A 15,712-nucleotide genomic window follows, 5' to 3' on the forward strand; every position below is an offset into this window, starting at 1 on the left:
GTGTTTATCATTCATAGTCAAATTACACAAAATTAATCGTTTTGTTCTTCAATAAAAAAAAAAGATAATCTCAGCTCCCATCATGATAGATCTCCAATGTCTGTTTTTGTCTCTCAGCGTCTGAGGAAATATGACACCTGAAAAGTGTCATACACAATTTGCCACCTGTTATCATTCTACGTCTTTATTTTTAAGAGTAACAACAATAACAGCAACAATTTCTACTCTTACCCAGCCGTCACATCCTTGGCGCTTAACATAATCGTCAGGGACGGTGATAGCTTACTGTTTTTCATCGATTGCGGTTGTTTAGATGCCCTTCTTGGATGGTCTCCATAGGTTTCCTGTGTGTGATTTCATCAGTGGCAATTCTCCCATTGGGATGCATAACACACTTATACCCTACATTGACTGAAATCCATCCAAGTTAACTTCATTTGATTTTGTCTGTTCCAACCTCAAAATGAGAATCAATTCTATAACATTCTCTGCCTGATCCTTCTAAACACAGTTATTGGTCATTGATGCTATTTGTCACGACACATGCCACTGCTTTGTATTTCAACGTATCATCTTTTTTTTTACTCCTTTGGTGATCTCTAAGATGTCCGCCCTTTAGCTGTGAGCAGGCACGAGCCTGTGTTTTGTTCCTAGTTCAGAGGCACCTGTGGTTATTTTGGTTTTGACTTCAGAGGGAGTGCTGAGCTGTGTGTCATCCTCCAGAGCTTCGGGAGCATCTGTGCGTCCTGCTGTGGAGGCGCACAGGGGAGCACAGGTGTTGCGCAGAGCTGAGTTTGTACAGCAGTGCACCGTGGTCCTATGCCAACCGCGCCAGCCCATGTGCCAGCCCAGGCATTGGCATCGCCGTTGGCAACTCCTCTCTCTCTCCCTCTCTCTCTCTCTTTCTCTGTCTATCTTTCTCTGTCTCTCTTTCTCTCTGTCTGTCTCTGTCTCTGTCTGTCTCTCTCTCTCTCTCTCTCTCTCTCTCTCTCTACAAGGCACTCTGCCACGCTCGCCCACAGCTGGCAGCTCTTACAGAGTTGGCACAGCTCCTGACATTGCTGTAACGTCGTTGGCAGACCTTTTGCAGATGGACCCTTTGCACCAGAACTGGCTTTCACACTCGCATCACTATTGCATCATCCGAGCAGCTAGGGGACGGCCTGCATGGTCTCGGCTTCTTATTCCTCTGCTCAGATAGACATGTGGGATGTGTGAGTGCTATACTTGGGGGCCATTATCACATGTTCAGATGATGATATAATGGTCGTGGCGAGGGTTTGTGTGAGCTGTAATATACCGGTAAAATGTATCCTGCTTTTACAGCCCACAGAGTGTTAAGACCTTGTGTCTTTTAGATGTTATAACGTGGCATATCCCACTGAGCTAAAGCCGAAACTCTTTCTATGGCAGCGAACAAATCCCTCAACTTTGAAACGGTTTGAAACGTCAGCGCCATTGTCGCCACCGAGGACTGAATGTGTCATTCTACAAGAGACTGTGCTGCTTCAGGCTAAGCCTCTACCTCCTCCATATCTTGTCTTACCAACGGAGGAAAATATATATATTTTAAAATTCCAACCGACAAAAAAAAACATGTGCATTAGTCAGGCTGGCCTGCTTCCCACCACAGCCCAGCTCTGCAGTGAAGAACGTTATTAGGGGGACTGATGAAACGCTCCTGTTGTTCACTCACCTCTGGTGGCCCCAGTAGGCTGACGGCGCTGGTCCCTTTAGCCGTCTCCAAGAAGCCTTGATGAGGAGAGAAGTAGACAGCTGAATTGATTGGCCCACTTCAAGGCCTGGGCCTTGATTACAGCAGCATTCAAGTGTTCCCCCCCTTCAACTCTCTCTCTCTCTCTCTCTCTCTCTCTCTCTCTCTCTCTCTCTCTCCACCAGGCAGACTATCAGAGGACGCCTGGTGACTCACCTCTGAGCATTAGGCTGAATGCTGGAAGGGCTCTGCATGGAGAAACCCTCCAACTGGTCCAGACTAGTTATAACCCTAGTCGGTTGGAAATCTAATCCAATTTGAGTTTGATTCATGTTTAGATCTGAGTCGTGGTGGTAAGGCATGAGTTATTATGGATTCATTGATAGTAAGATATGAACATGGATTCTGTTTTCACTCAATTGTTATCATACAAATACAGTAAACAGGTGGAATCAACAATCTTTTACGAGCTTGGATATGGTAAAAAAAAACGTGGTTCAAAGAATGTTTCATCAAAGCCACAGATGCTTTCATGGCCGTCAGCTGTCTACGCAATGCCCGATTCCCACAGAAAGGTATCACTGCTTGATTCGAGTTCACTTACAGCAGGAGAGAGTGGCTTCTTTTGATGGCGTGGCCAACATGAAATGTCCGTCTTGAGCCCAGGCATTGTCTATTCCAGAGTGTTTTATGTATTAGAACTGAGAAACAAAAGGCAGCCAAGGAACTTCAAAGCGGCACGGTGACATTTAGGACTCAATGTCTTCAAAGACGAGCCTCCTTTTGTAGTTCTTTTTGTGGATAATTAATGGATTCCTTCTTCCTTATAACTCCGTAGAGTAGGATTAAAACATAGATTAAGGTTGGCCTCCTAATTTCATTTTGCTTATATTTTTTGCTATAATAGTTTTTAAGGTTTTCTGTGTGCAATCGTGCAAATGTAACACAGTAACAAAAATAACAATGGATGAATCTCTGCCCATTTGGTTTGAACAGATCAACTACTTTCCTTTGGATGTGTTAAGTAGAGGGCAAGTTTGGATCTGTCTCTTTATGGAAAGGATTGCTTGATATGTCAATCAAAAATATTTTTTATATGTCAGGTGAGAGACATGGTCTGAAGCTCATTTTCACCCCTGGATCTATGCTCAAATGTGTGTGTGTGTGTGTGTCAGTGTGTGTGTCTGAGTATCTGTGTGGAGCCCATTCTACTTCATTCCCTTAGATTTGGTAATTATTATTTGGCAGTCATAGTCGCATAAAATAATTTTAAAAGAAGAGATACGGGAAATAGACTCTGATGTTTGTTGATTAAAACAAGCACATTTTACATGTTACAAAATCATTTCTGTTATTTTTTAAATATTTGTAATATTTTTTGTAGATCACTGAATCTATTGACTACTATTCCTAATTTGTTGACGCTATGTAGATTTTGTGTAGCTAAATATCTGGTCAGCTCATTAAGTATTCAGCTATAGTCCTCAGAACAGCTCCAGTTAGAAGCCTGAGCACTCAGTCAGTGTCCCAAGTTGTCTTTATAGTTGCTTGGTCAACGTCCGATGAGTGCTTATCCAAACCCCAAATCACTCACCAAAGAAACAGGAAGGAAGTTGTCCTCTGTAAAAAATATAATTAACTGATTCTGTTCCCCTAAATGACATTGTCACGTTGTGTTGTGGGATAAAGCCAACTTGTAATTGCCTGTCAAAGGTCAGTAGCCAAGCATGTCTGCCACAGCAAATTGTTGTCATATCACTTTAGATAATTCTGCTTGTCAACACATTGGTGAGAAAAACCACTTTCCCCATAATACGATTGGGAAAAGTTTTGCATTAACACCTCAGAAGTGTAAATAGCCTTTGTATTGCCTATTACACTTGGCTACGGAGGTGGACAATTGCTGAAAACCATCTTAACTGTGTCAAAAGAACAAACCACTGCTAAGAATATAATTACAAATATACTCCATCTTTGCATGTGTTGTGCTTCAATCTTCTTTTGATCAAAAAAACTGTTTGTGTCCCCAGACAACATGTTCAATGTAATGTCCTGTAAAGCCACCTGCTGTTACTCCCCCCTGTATCCCAGATCCATAAGCCTCTGAATATACCCAGTAGCTTTGCATTAGAAAGATAATGAATGCGACACATTGACCAGATTCGGCTCAGATATTTATTAGCAACATTATTGAATGGTTAGTGGGCTGATGGTACCTTGAATAGGGCCTGTTTCGACAACAACAATCAATATTGTTCCACATTACATATACATCAGCCAAGAGGGCAATATTGCTTTCTCTGAAGCGATGGCCTAATTAAAAAGATAAGCAGCCTCATTTGAAGCTGGCTTTAATAGCTCTCCTTGTGTTTGGGCATGCATATTGAAGAGATCCAAGTCAAGTAGGGCCTAGGCATTGATGGCAGGCCCTACAGACAGTTGTTGATAAACTATTGGAGAGTGCTGGATCCAGATGTAAGACATGTTATTGTATTCTTTTAGAACTCTTTGTGAGCACACTTGTGTAGTTCGTCTGTGTGTGCCCATCACTGCAAAGGGATGTTTTCGGTGTGAAATGAACCAACAATCTCAGGACAATGGTTTTACACACATTACATTTGATTCGTTATTAAATGCTTTTATCCAAAGCTACATACAAATAGCACATTTTAGAAGGCACAGCATAAGGTCATAAGTGTGTAGTCCCACAGCAGTTTTGTGGTCAGTTTCAAGGACCACCAAAGATTCAATTCTGATTTACTGGCCACCTTCCAAAGTATCCCATTTCAGCCACCAGGCACAGTGAACAAAAAGTCATTCTTTATTCACTTTTCATCATGATCAGAACAACCTCTCAATGTGGTGACAATACACTGATATTGTCCTGGAGTACCCCACTGAAGAGGGAACCAATCACAGAGCCCAGATATTGCAAACACACCGAAAACTGAGACATACATCACAGAGCAACTCCAGATACTGTAATGACAGACAACTTGCAGATAACAGCTATCATTTCTTTTTCACTTCTGTGTGGCTGGACATGTGGCTTCCATTGTGCACCCTGAGAATAGAATCTCAGGCACCAGTCAATAAGGATACTGGTTGAGTGTGTGTGTGTGTGTGTGTGTGTGTGTGTGTGTGTGGAGGGTGGTGGATCTGCTACCACACATTCCTCCAGACGGGTGTGCTGGCCATCAGATGCACAGCCCCCACCTGTTCCCAGAGAAGCTGGATTGTCGCGGGTGTGTGCCGCCCATCTTTGTGCCCACCATGAGCACTACCCCCTCTCTTATTCTCCTCTCACTGGGCACACACACACGAGCACACACACACACGAGCACACACACACACACGAGCACAGACACCCACACACACACGCACTCCTTCTCGCTTTTGGTTGGCAAGAAACCAAGTCATGCACAATGCCACTGCCAAGCCTGATATGTTCACAAGCTAACTGGCAGGATCCAGCATGGCTGCTGTTGCTACTGCTGTTGCCACCACACACACACACACACACATTCATACACACACATGCACACCCACTGCTAAACACAGCAATGCACAGTCCTGGTGCAGCAGTGTAGCTTAGCAGGGCATTCCCTGGAGTTGAATACGGCTGTCGAATAAACTGCTCTCTTTCTTGGAATTTAGGTTGCTGTATTATATTTACTTGACAAGAATGGACATTTCATTCCAGTGTAAATGTCACATTCAGCCATGGGGCTTTATTTCTTTCTGTAATGGTGGACATTATACCTTGTGTGGAGAGGTTGTGGGACACAGCCAATTGAAAAGATGGCTGAAACAGCTCTTAGTTTGTCCTGGCTAGTACACATGCGGTTGGCTTTTCATGGAATGCCGTTGTTCTGAATGTTTATTAACCCAGACAATAAGCTGCAGATCTTGAACATGAGCCCATCAGGTTTCACCATTTAATTGGCTAATTTCTCAACACTGTAAATTAATACCAAACGCCCTCTACCCTGACAAATGCAGTAACTCCTTGTCAGTTTTTAGGCACTTTACTATAATAAAGCGCTGCATAGACACTGTAAAGATCAAGAGATCACAGTGGAACTGCCTACATGATGAATAAACTTCTCCGCAACCAGTTGGGATCAAACCCATCACACAGCCTCAGCCTGTGAATGCAGCCCCATTTTTCCTGAGCCAGGTCAGCAATGGGTCACGTTTACATTTCCTTCTTCGATCTTTCCACAAGACCCAGAGGCTTATAGTTGGGACTCAGGTGGACAGATTTCCATCCTGAATGTGATACCGTAAGACGTTTTCTGGACTTCAGGGTCACGGATCGGGAGATCAGTGTGTGCCGGCTTGCGCCAGGGTAGTTGGCTAGGTACCTTCCCTATTTACTTCCCCCGGTTTGAGTGACATGGTGTGTGATTCGTAATGACAACCGGAACAAATTCCGGTAATGAGGTCACCTTGGTCCGAGATCACAGGCTGACTTCTATTTCCCCCAGAAAATCACAAGGCACACCGAGTCATCTAAATAAAAATGTAATGGTCAGGACTTTTTTAGTCGAGCTCCATGAAAGAGACAGATTATAGAAGGATACCCACTTACCGACTGGATCTGTCTACCTGTCGATGTTCACCGCTTGTTTCTTCCCGTTTCATTTGCAGGAAAAAAAAAGGCTCAATCTGCTACTGGAGCACTGGATGCATGTTTTCTGTGTTTGTGTATCCTGACTCAGTATTGAGGGCTTGATTGTGGGTGTGCTGTGGTTTCCACACATGATGGAAACCCTTCTCTTCCTCCTCTGCTTTCTCTCCCGCCGGCAACAGCAGGCTGGCTTACATTGTCTCCATTTGGTGTGGATCTCTGTGTGTGTGTTTGTGTGTGTGATTGCGTGATGTGTGTAGTGTGGGTGTAAATGAGACAGAGAGAGCCAGAGAGAAGGGAGAAGACTCAGACAAGCCCCCATGTGTACAGCTCGGTGTCTGAACACATAAGTAGACTGACTAGCCGACGGGCAGATGGGATCCAGAGGCAGCTCAGAGTCTGGTAGCAAACAAGCTCTCCACAAGAAGAGGAAGAGGAAGAGGAGGAGGAGGAGAGAAAGAAGGAGGGTTTTTGAAGGGATAGGGGGGTGCGTGTGAGGGCGTCAAATATGCAGTGAACAGAAGAGAAATGATGGACGCCAAACAGTCAAACGTTGCCCCAAGATAAATGTAAGATTGTGATAAGATATTGTGATGCAAATTTTACAACAATTACAACATGACACTCTTTATAGCAATGTCGAAGAACTTCTCATATTGCACTCCAGATTTTTTTATTTTTTTATTTGACAGGAATAGAAGCCATATAAGAGGAACATCTAAGAACGACCCCCCTCCCCTCCCCCCCAAAAAACAAACAAACATGAATTCACATTTTTAAGAGGGTTCAATAGGAGCTTTTCACTGAAATGCATCTCCTTGGCCCCGTACAGTATTTCATTACTCTAACATCCCCTGAAACATTTAGTTTGTGCAGGTACAGCTAGACCTTGGATATGTGCTCCAGGGGTAAGTTAGAATATGCTTCTCTATTCCTTTGATACCATCCTACAGATGTAGCTCTCTACCAAGCAAGCTGACTCCAGCCACTAGTGGCTTTGTGGGTTTTGTAGTCCTCTGGCATCTAAAGCGCCTGTCTATAGCAGGCTAGTCCCCTCTAGGCCTGGCTTTATCTACTGTCTGGGCTCCATTGCTGAATATCCTCAGGGGGGAATAGGGCGATAGTTCTTCTTCGTTTGTCTGGCTTATCTCCAGCCTTTTTCCTGGAGGTGTTTGATTTTATCCATCACTCTATCGCTTCTTGGCAGGCCATGTGGCAAGATCCTCGTTTCCAAGATGTCCCTTGGATACGGGGGGCTTTTTGTTAAGGATCGGCCAATTAGATCTTTTTTGTGTTGTTGCTGTGCATCCAAAGATAAGATGCTGGTTTGTAATTATGTGCCAAAGGACTACAAGTCCCATCAGTGTTGGATACCATCTTGATGCCAAAGCTCTGGGTTATCAGTAATTTACCCATCAGCCACCTGGACAGTGTTGATAGGTGCTGTGTGCTCAGTGTCTGTCCCCTCTTACATGGTGACATCATCTGTTTCGGCGGTGGCCATTCAAGTGTGCGCACGGACAATGCAGGATGAGAAGGGGAGAGCTGGTCCACTACCAGTGGGGATTTTATATCTTATTTTTGTTTTTTGTTGAAAGTAAGCAGTCCACCTTTGACCACGTTCTGTATATGCAGGGACAGGATAAGACAAGAGAAATCGAACAACAGGAAGGCAGGACAGGCAGTAGGAGCTGGAGGTACCGAGAGGGATTTGATCTACTGTATAGGTGGCAAGCAGGGTGCGAATTACGGGGGGGTTTGGTTGGGTCTGACCTTCCTAATTAAGACTTGGACCCCCCCAAAAGAGGTAAAAACAACAGGTTGGGGGGGTCGATACACGCCCTGGAGAAGAAGTTGACCCCCCCCGATTGTCATTGTATAATTCGCACTCTGGTGGCAAGCATTATGCAGGTTCAAGAGAATTACCAGTGCACTACACTGCCACACTAAAGAAGGTCTGTCTTATCCAGCTAACACATACTTAACCACGGATGGGTTTGGGCAGGAATCCAAAGGAAAGCAAGCGTTTAGTGGTAGCTAATTCCACTATCACCGATACTTCCAAATGTATTAGTTGACTGTACTGTACTCAAGCTTGTTTTATGCAAATTGAGAGGATATTTGGGGTTTGTATTCCTTCCTGTCTTTTTATTTACACCTCATATCCCCCTTTCCAACACAGTTTAAATCTCGTCACAGACCTTACCCAAATATTGATCCTTCCTCTCAATGTGACTGTTCCACAGTAATGGAAACATGGATGTTTGTCATAAGCACAAGTCAATATCGAGTGTGGAGCCCGCAAACCTCCACCTGCCACAGTCTTTGAAAAAAAGGTATCGGTAACATGGCTCGAAAACAGCATGGAAAACAATTGAACACTCAAGGTTCTCCTGGCGTGTTGGACCCTTGTCCTTTCTGCAGCAATAATAGGAGACATTTTCCAGTAAGTGTGATGTGAGTGTATAGCTGTGTGAAAGCTCCCTGGTGTGACCACCTCCGCCAGACCAGACCAGACCAGCCCAGACCAGCCTCGACAAGGACTGTGTGTCAGCAGGGTCTCCGCTCTGCTGTCTATCATATTCGAGTGTGCACGCTGCACGCTGTCAAACACTCCGATGAAAACAGCATTTTATGAACAAACGCTACTTGGCAACACTCAATGCTCAGAGCTGCCACTGACACCCAGGTGCGGTACAGATAAAAACCAGCAGCCTGATGTCTTAAACACAAGCACATTCACACCCAGAGACTTACACTGACACGGGCATTTGCACATACAAATAAAGGATGAGCTGTAAATCTTTTTCAATAGCTCCAGATCGCATCGAGCTGACGCATTTTGCACGCTTCACTTAACGTACTTACACGCATGCAAACACATGGACACACACATACACGCAGACAAACACAATTCTTTTCTAGCTTGTGTACTTCATCGCATCGCAATATGAGTCGACCAGCATTAGTCAACCAACAAAAAAAGAATAATTATATTCCGTTTATTTTTTTTATCCCACCACTCACCCACATAGTCTTATCAGACAACACAATTCCTGAGTGATCATGAGGCAATCACAGTGGAGCGAGCTACTGACCGCCGCCATTGGACGTTCACTCAGCTGGATGCTGAGATGAGTCATAGGTAAAGGTCACCCCCTCAGAGACAGAGTGAGACAGAGAAGGGAGGCGTTAAGTGTTGGCGGTCTGTGTGAATTTTCCTGTCATGCACAATAAGTGGCCCTCTTCACTTTTATCCTTCCATCTCTCTCTTTCCTGATTTCCATTACTCTTGAAGGTCTACCTATGTGCTTTCTGTTGGAGTCATGCATCCCTCCATCCATTCCTCCCTCCCTCCACCTCTTCTTCATCCCTCCATCCCTCCCTCCTTCCACCTCTTCTTCATGACTCCCTCCATCTCTTCTTTATCCCTCCATCCCTCCCTCCTTCTTTCCCTTCTCCACCCCTTTTTTATCACTTGCTCCACCCCTTCTCCATCTCGTCCCCCATTCCTCCCTCCCTTCCTCCCCTCCCTCCCTCCCTCCCTCCCTCTGTTCCTCCCTCCCTCCCTCCCTCCCTCCCTCTGTTCCTCCCTCCCTACCTCCCCAAGCTTCATCTCACCCCTCTTCATCTTTCACAGTCCAACAGGGTCAGACCTGCTTTATGTGGGAAGGGGTGTGTTAATGGTTTCTGAAGGAAATGTGTCTGTTCTGTGGGTTGTCTGGGCAGAGTGCCCCCCTGCCTCCCCTACTTCCTGAAGAGACCAATCACATTCTCTGGCAGTCACTGGGAGAGTGCAGCTGCACTTGTAACTGTCCAACAGGATAGTCCACTCACGGTTTGTGTCAGTGGCTAACAAGGCTAGTCTACACTCTCTCTCACTGGCTACCACTGTACATGATATTTCCTTGGTTTGCAGGAGAGTAACAATGTTATGGTACACTTCCTTTTGTCGATATGAATAAAGAAGTATTTGGTATATATTGTGTTATCATGCTCTATAGTCCTATGGTACATACATTAGTCTTCTCATCATTTTGAATGCAAATTACATTTCAACCTAAAGTATGGTTGAAATGTCAACCCTACATTAGTAGCTGTTTGGAACTGTACAGAGACATCCTAGAGACCGTAGTAGCTAAAGAAGTATGTCACCTAGAAGATGGAGTGGTGGGTCATTGTCTCTCTTCATCTGTGAGAGTCTGGTGATTCACATCACAGGTGTGGGAGGCCACTGTAGACACTGGCCCAGTTTTAGCCTCTTATCTGTGGCGGCAGAATTATTGCCATCTCTCCACTTATCAAACCTAAATAAATGCCTCCCTCACTCACTCACCCGCCAGAGTGTGGGTGAAGAGAGGGAAGCGGAGAGAAAGAGTGAGTGAGAGATGGCTGGTGGTAGACAGGAAGGAAAGGAGAGAGAAAGAGAGAGTTAGAGAGAGAGAAACGGAGACAGAGAAGGGGGAGACCTAGGCTGTTAAATAACCTGGCAGAGAGAGACAGAGTCTGGATCACTTCCTGTTAACTCACTATCATGTGACACCCAGTGCTGCTGAGAACAAGCCTGCAACACTCGGAGTGGTGGGTTCATTATTTTGCAAGGTCATTAATTGATGTGGGTGGTTGATTTACACCGTGTAGGAGGATGGAAACTTGTTTTGTATGAAGAGCTTAGTCAGATGTTTGTCCGAGGTCAATTTATGTTGATGTAGTTACACAGTACATGCATCAGGGCTTGGAAACAGAGTGCATGAAGTTTCACTTCTAAAGTGTCCTAACACAACTTGAATGTAATAGGAGTATTCAAACAGAACAACGCTTCTGAAGAGAGACCTGCGGATCCTGGTCTCTGATCTAGCTAGGAACAACCTATATTGATCAGTAGAGTCAAGTTGAAACGCCTCCTTTGGTCGTTGCTTGTTAAATTTGCTGTCCAAAGAAATACTTTAACATGGCCTACATTTCCACAGTCTGTATTTTGACCACGCTAATGTAATGATAACTCCTGAGCCACAGTACAGAATGTACCGGTGACAATTGTGTTGTGATGAATGTTTTTTGGTGGAACTAGATCGGTTGGGATTATGTAGCTGGCTATGTGTGATTGAGTGGTTCTTTCTCTCCAGCCTCTTCCTTTCATTGCCGAGGTCATTACTGTCAGCCCCAGGTGGCCCACCATGCCATTTGGTCCTTGCACTCTTAATCTGATTACGTACCGCATTGTCTTTGGGATTTCTAAGTTCCCCCTATTGCTCATTCTTGATATCACAGCTTAAATGACTGGGGGCAATAAGGCTACGCTGGGTAAAGGCTCATCTCAAACAGATTGAAGACTGAAATATTGATATCAGAAATCCAATTAATCCAAGTGAGAGAACCCTGGAATGATATATAATTAAACTAACATGAAAAATGACTGTAAGATTGTTTTTGACATGTGCATTTACAACAAATGTCAAACATTTGTGGATACTCTCAGGTTGCATACAGGGAGTGTTCAGGCAGAAACATATTTAATATTAGCAGACACTAGTTCTTAGAGGGTTTTTTGCTCTTGACAAATATTACTTCAGGCTCTTAGATAGTAATACTGTTACTTATTGTTAATATTGTTATTTCAGACAGACCATAATACTGTAGCTATTTATTTTGATTTGCTCAGGAAGCACTGTGTGATATCATGATAAGGTAATGCAATGACACCAGTGTACTGGTATGGATAATGCCATGGGGGTCAAGCTTCCTGCTCCATTGAAGGATAAACGCTGTTTTATTCTCATTACTGGACTTGAAATGTGCTTGCAGTAAAAAAGAAAAAAAAACTAACTTCAGCACGGCAAAAGCATCCATTCTCTGCTCACAGACGGCAGGCTTCCCCTTTGTCAACATTGAAAAATTGCGCATTTTTGAATCCCCAGTGCTGCCTTTGTTTCGCTTTGGGCACCTAGAGTAGCTCAGATACACTGACTTAACATAAAGCAGAATTCAGACCAGGCAGGCAAAGGTGACAAATGAAATGTGTTTTGGATGAGGGCTGGCTGTAGCAAAAATTTGCTATTTTCTTTCTGTCCTCTGAAATGGATTCGGGACGTGATGCAGTACTTATGCAAAAGGAAACACAGTTGCAATGATAACTATGTCACACGCCAGCTATGTACCATGCCTTTTTATCTGTACATATGTTTCCAATGTTTCTGGTTCACAAATCATCCGGTCTTTTAAATAACCTAGCTCTAGCAGAAAATAAATTAATAAAGAAGTTGGTAAGGAAAGTAGCTCTGTGTGTGGTTGTGTAAGTGTGTATGTGTGTATGTGTGTGTGTGTGTGTGTGTGTGTGTGTGTGTGTGTGTGTGTGTGTGTGTGTGTGTGTGTGTGTGTGTGTGTGTGTGCGTGAGAGAGATAGAAAGAGAGAGAGATAGAAAGATAGAGAGGGGGAGAGAGAGAGAGACAGAGAAAGAGAGAGAGAGAGAGAGAGAGAGAGAAGGAGAGGATTTGAATTTGGAGTGCTATTTACGTGTGGTGCTTGTTTTGGCTAATGAGGGTCTTATTTGGCTAAGAAGTTTTACTGTGCAAGTAAAGAAGCACATTGAGAGCACCTCATGAGACCTGTCGCTCTGCGAGTTTGATACTAAACATGCTGTGCGACTTGTTCATTCTGTAAGCATATCAGAAGGGAATCAAAAGTCATAAGTCTTTCACTAGTGAGACATCATGTCTCATGTGCGCCAGGTGCATGTCTGTGTCCTCTTCTGTAAATCTCCAATGATGTCAGTGGTACCATAGTTGTCACTTCTGTTCTTCAACTAGAATTCACAGAAGCACCCATTTTACTTCATGTATTTAATCTTACGCTGTTCAAATGGCCATTGAGGAGACATGCCAGCCCATTTAGTCCTTCAGAGATTTAGTGACAATAGACTACAGCTCATTAAGTAAGTATGTCTAACCCTGGCGCTAGTCTATGCTTTCTGACAGAACTATTAAGATGTCTATTCTGACAGCCCAGTGCCAGACAAGGTGGTCACACTTCCTGTCTTCAAGGTTAGAGCTCAGCTAGCTGGCCAATGAGAGAGCAGCTGTGTCAAAACGAACCCAGCTGAAGCACAGTGGTGTAATTATACAGGACTCTGCATAAATTGAGAGCAGAGAATTACCCTGATAGATTAAAACACTAATTAGATAGGCTATTGCTGAATTTTAGGGAACATTATAGAGTGGAGCTCTTCCATGGTTATTTGCATATCCTTCATCTGGCTGATGTGTCAACAAAAGAGGGCCTTTTTTCTACATCAGTGCTTTCACATGCAAACAAGTGAAAATGCCATTTTGCATTATTTTTTCTGTGAGATTGTGTATTCCAGCCCATGAATATCAGTCAGTTATTTCCATTTTACATAATGGGAAATTAAGATTTGCCTTTATATTCAATATGTGTGAGAGAAAGGGGAGTACAGAGTATAATAGCAAGAACCAACAAATGTTTCACTATGAGGTGTACACAGACATTTATTGTAAGAGTTAAGCTCTGTTTTAAATCTGAAAATTGATGTGAGTTAATGCAACTCTGTGTGTCTCCCAGAAAGGATGTGTTAGTCTCAGATAATAAACTCCTTCGACAACTTTCTTGCAACTTCAAACATTACTTATACATGTCTAGAGAACCCTATCCGATCAGCTCAGTTGTGGAGGTAGTGGTTGATACCGCAGGATACATATCATTATTATTGAACGAACTGATCATCTTTGCTACATGATAGCAGTGTAGGCGCTCTGGAATGCAGCCATACACAGTACAGTAGCAGTGATTGACAGAAGCCTCACACAAGCTTTGTTTCTGCTCTTCTCCTCACAGTTCAACAGAAAGGCTCTCTGGAAAAGGAAGCCAAAGTCATCATTCTGGAGGCTGGAATAACAGATGTAAGTACCGTTCTTATAGGGCATGTCAGTGTGCATGTTCACATTTTTTACACATTCTTTTTGTGTCATTTTTGTATAAAACAATTTTTTTATGACAGATCTTTTTTTACTAATGTAAATAGCCAATGAACTACAGTATGACTATTTAATATTTTTTTACAGAATAGATAAATACAGCTGTCAAGGAAATATCATTGAAAGTATCTAGCTCCTGCTTCAAGCCCAGCACATTTGTTTTCCTCTATCTCCCCTTGGCTCAGACATTACCATTCTCTCCCACCTCTCTCTCTGTTAAATAGACTTGCCAAGCGTCTGCTCTGTGTTATTGATTCAGCACTAAGGCTGCCCCAATGAGTTTGTCACCATCCACTCCATGTCTATCAAAATGGTGGTGATGAAGCTTACCAAGCAAAGCACGAAAGGGAGAGAGAGGATAAGAGACAGAGAAAGACAGGGAAGGACACAGAGAGACATAGAGAGAGAGACACAGAGAGAGACACACAGAAAGAGACACATAGAGAGACACAGAGAGAATAAAAGAGAGAGAGTTCAATACCTGGCAGTGAATAGAGCCAATTATCGCCAATTGATGTCTGTTATGAGAGTGAGGCCTATTCAGATGCTATATGTGCTCTGTCCTCCAGTCTCCCTCCTGTCATCTGTGTCAGGTTATTACTGTCTGATATGATGTTGTTCGGGACATTGAGAAATGACTGTTGCGGACAAGCAGTCCATGATAAGCAGCAAGACAATGTTTCAGTGTCCCAGTCTCCGTAACCCCTGTCGTGTAATCATAATTGTATTTTTTGGGGAGTCCCATCTTAAAATGAGGGGGACAAAAAAACAAATCAACAATCCTATATTTTTTATTGCAACCAAACATAAATCTGGTGGGGCTGGACATGTAACAGGGTTTTTCCTGCATTGAAAAGGTTTACATTTAGTCATTTTAGCAGACGCTCTTATCCAGAGCGACATTCCCCCGAGGCGAGTAGGGTGAAGTGCCTTGCCCAAGGACACAACGTCATTTTGCACGGCCAGGAATCGAACCAGTGACCTTATGATTACTAGCCCGATTCTCTAACCGCTCAGCCACCTGACTCACCTGGCTCCTTTGGCGGCAAAAGGCCAAAGGCTTTTCTCACCCCGTCTAAGCCTTCTCAGAGAATTTGTGCACCAAAAGAAATGCAAACCCAACCCGCTAGAATATTGTTACGTTAAACGCAATAGAAGAAGCTGGACCCTACCTGAAATAGATGCATCAATGGCATAAACTGCTAGCCACCACCTACCACAGCAAGAATAATAATTATCCACTAAAAGATTGTTTAAATTGGTAAAATCATGGATTCCTTTTCATAAAATAGCCCTAAATGAGGAAGACGAAGTAGCAAGGTGAGCACATTAATATGTTATCCTACACACAGTGCGAATGAAATGCGACAATA

At 43.6% G+C, this 15,712-nt stretch overlaps 1 protein-coding gene across 1 annotated transcript in view; it reads left to right on the plus strand.

Annotated features, from left to right (window-relative positions):
- LOC136958818 (receptor-type tyrosine-protein phosphatase N2-like) overlaps positions 1-15,712 on the plus strand; it is a 79,429-nt gene that overhangs the window by 27,071 nt on the left and 36,646 nt on the right. The window contains exon 12 of the mRNA XM_067252929.1: positions 14,200-14,264. Within this exon, the coding sequence (XP_067109030.1) occupies positions 14,200-14,264 (65 nt within the window). The remainder of the gene's footprint in view (positions 1-14,199; positions 14,265-15,712) is intronic.

This window comes from Osmerus mordax, chromosome 16, assembly GCF_038355195.1.
Source record: "Osmerus mordax isolate fOsmMor3 chromosome 16, fOsmMor3.pri, whole genome shotgun sequence".
NCBI classification, from domain to species: Eukaryota; Metazoa; Chordata; class Actinopteri; order Osmeriformes; family Osmeridae; genus Osmerus; species Osmerus mordax.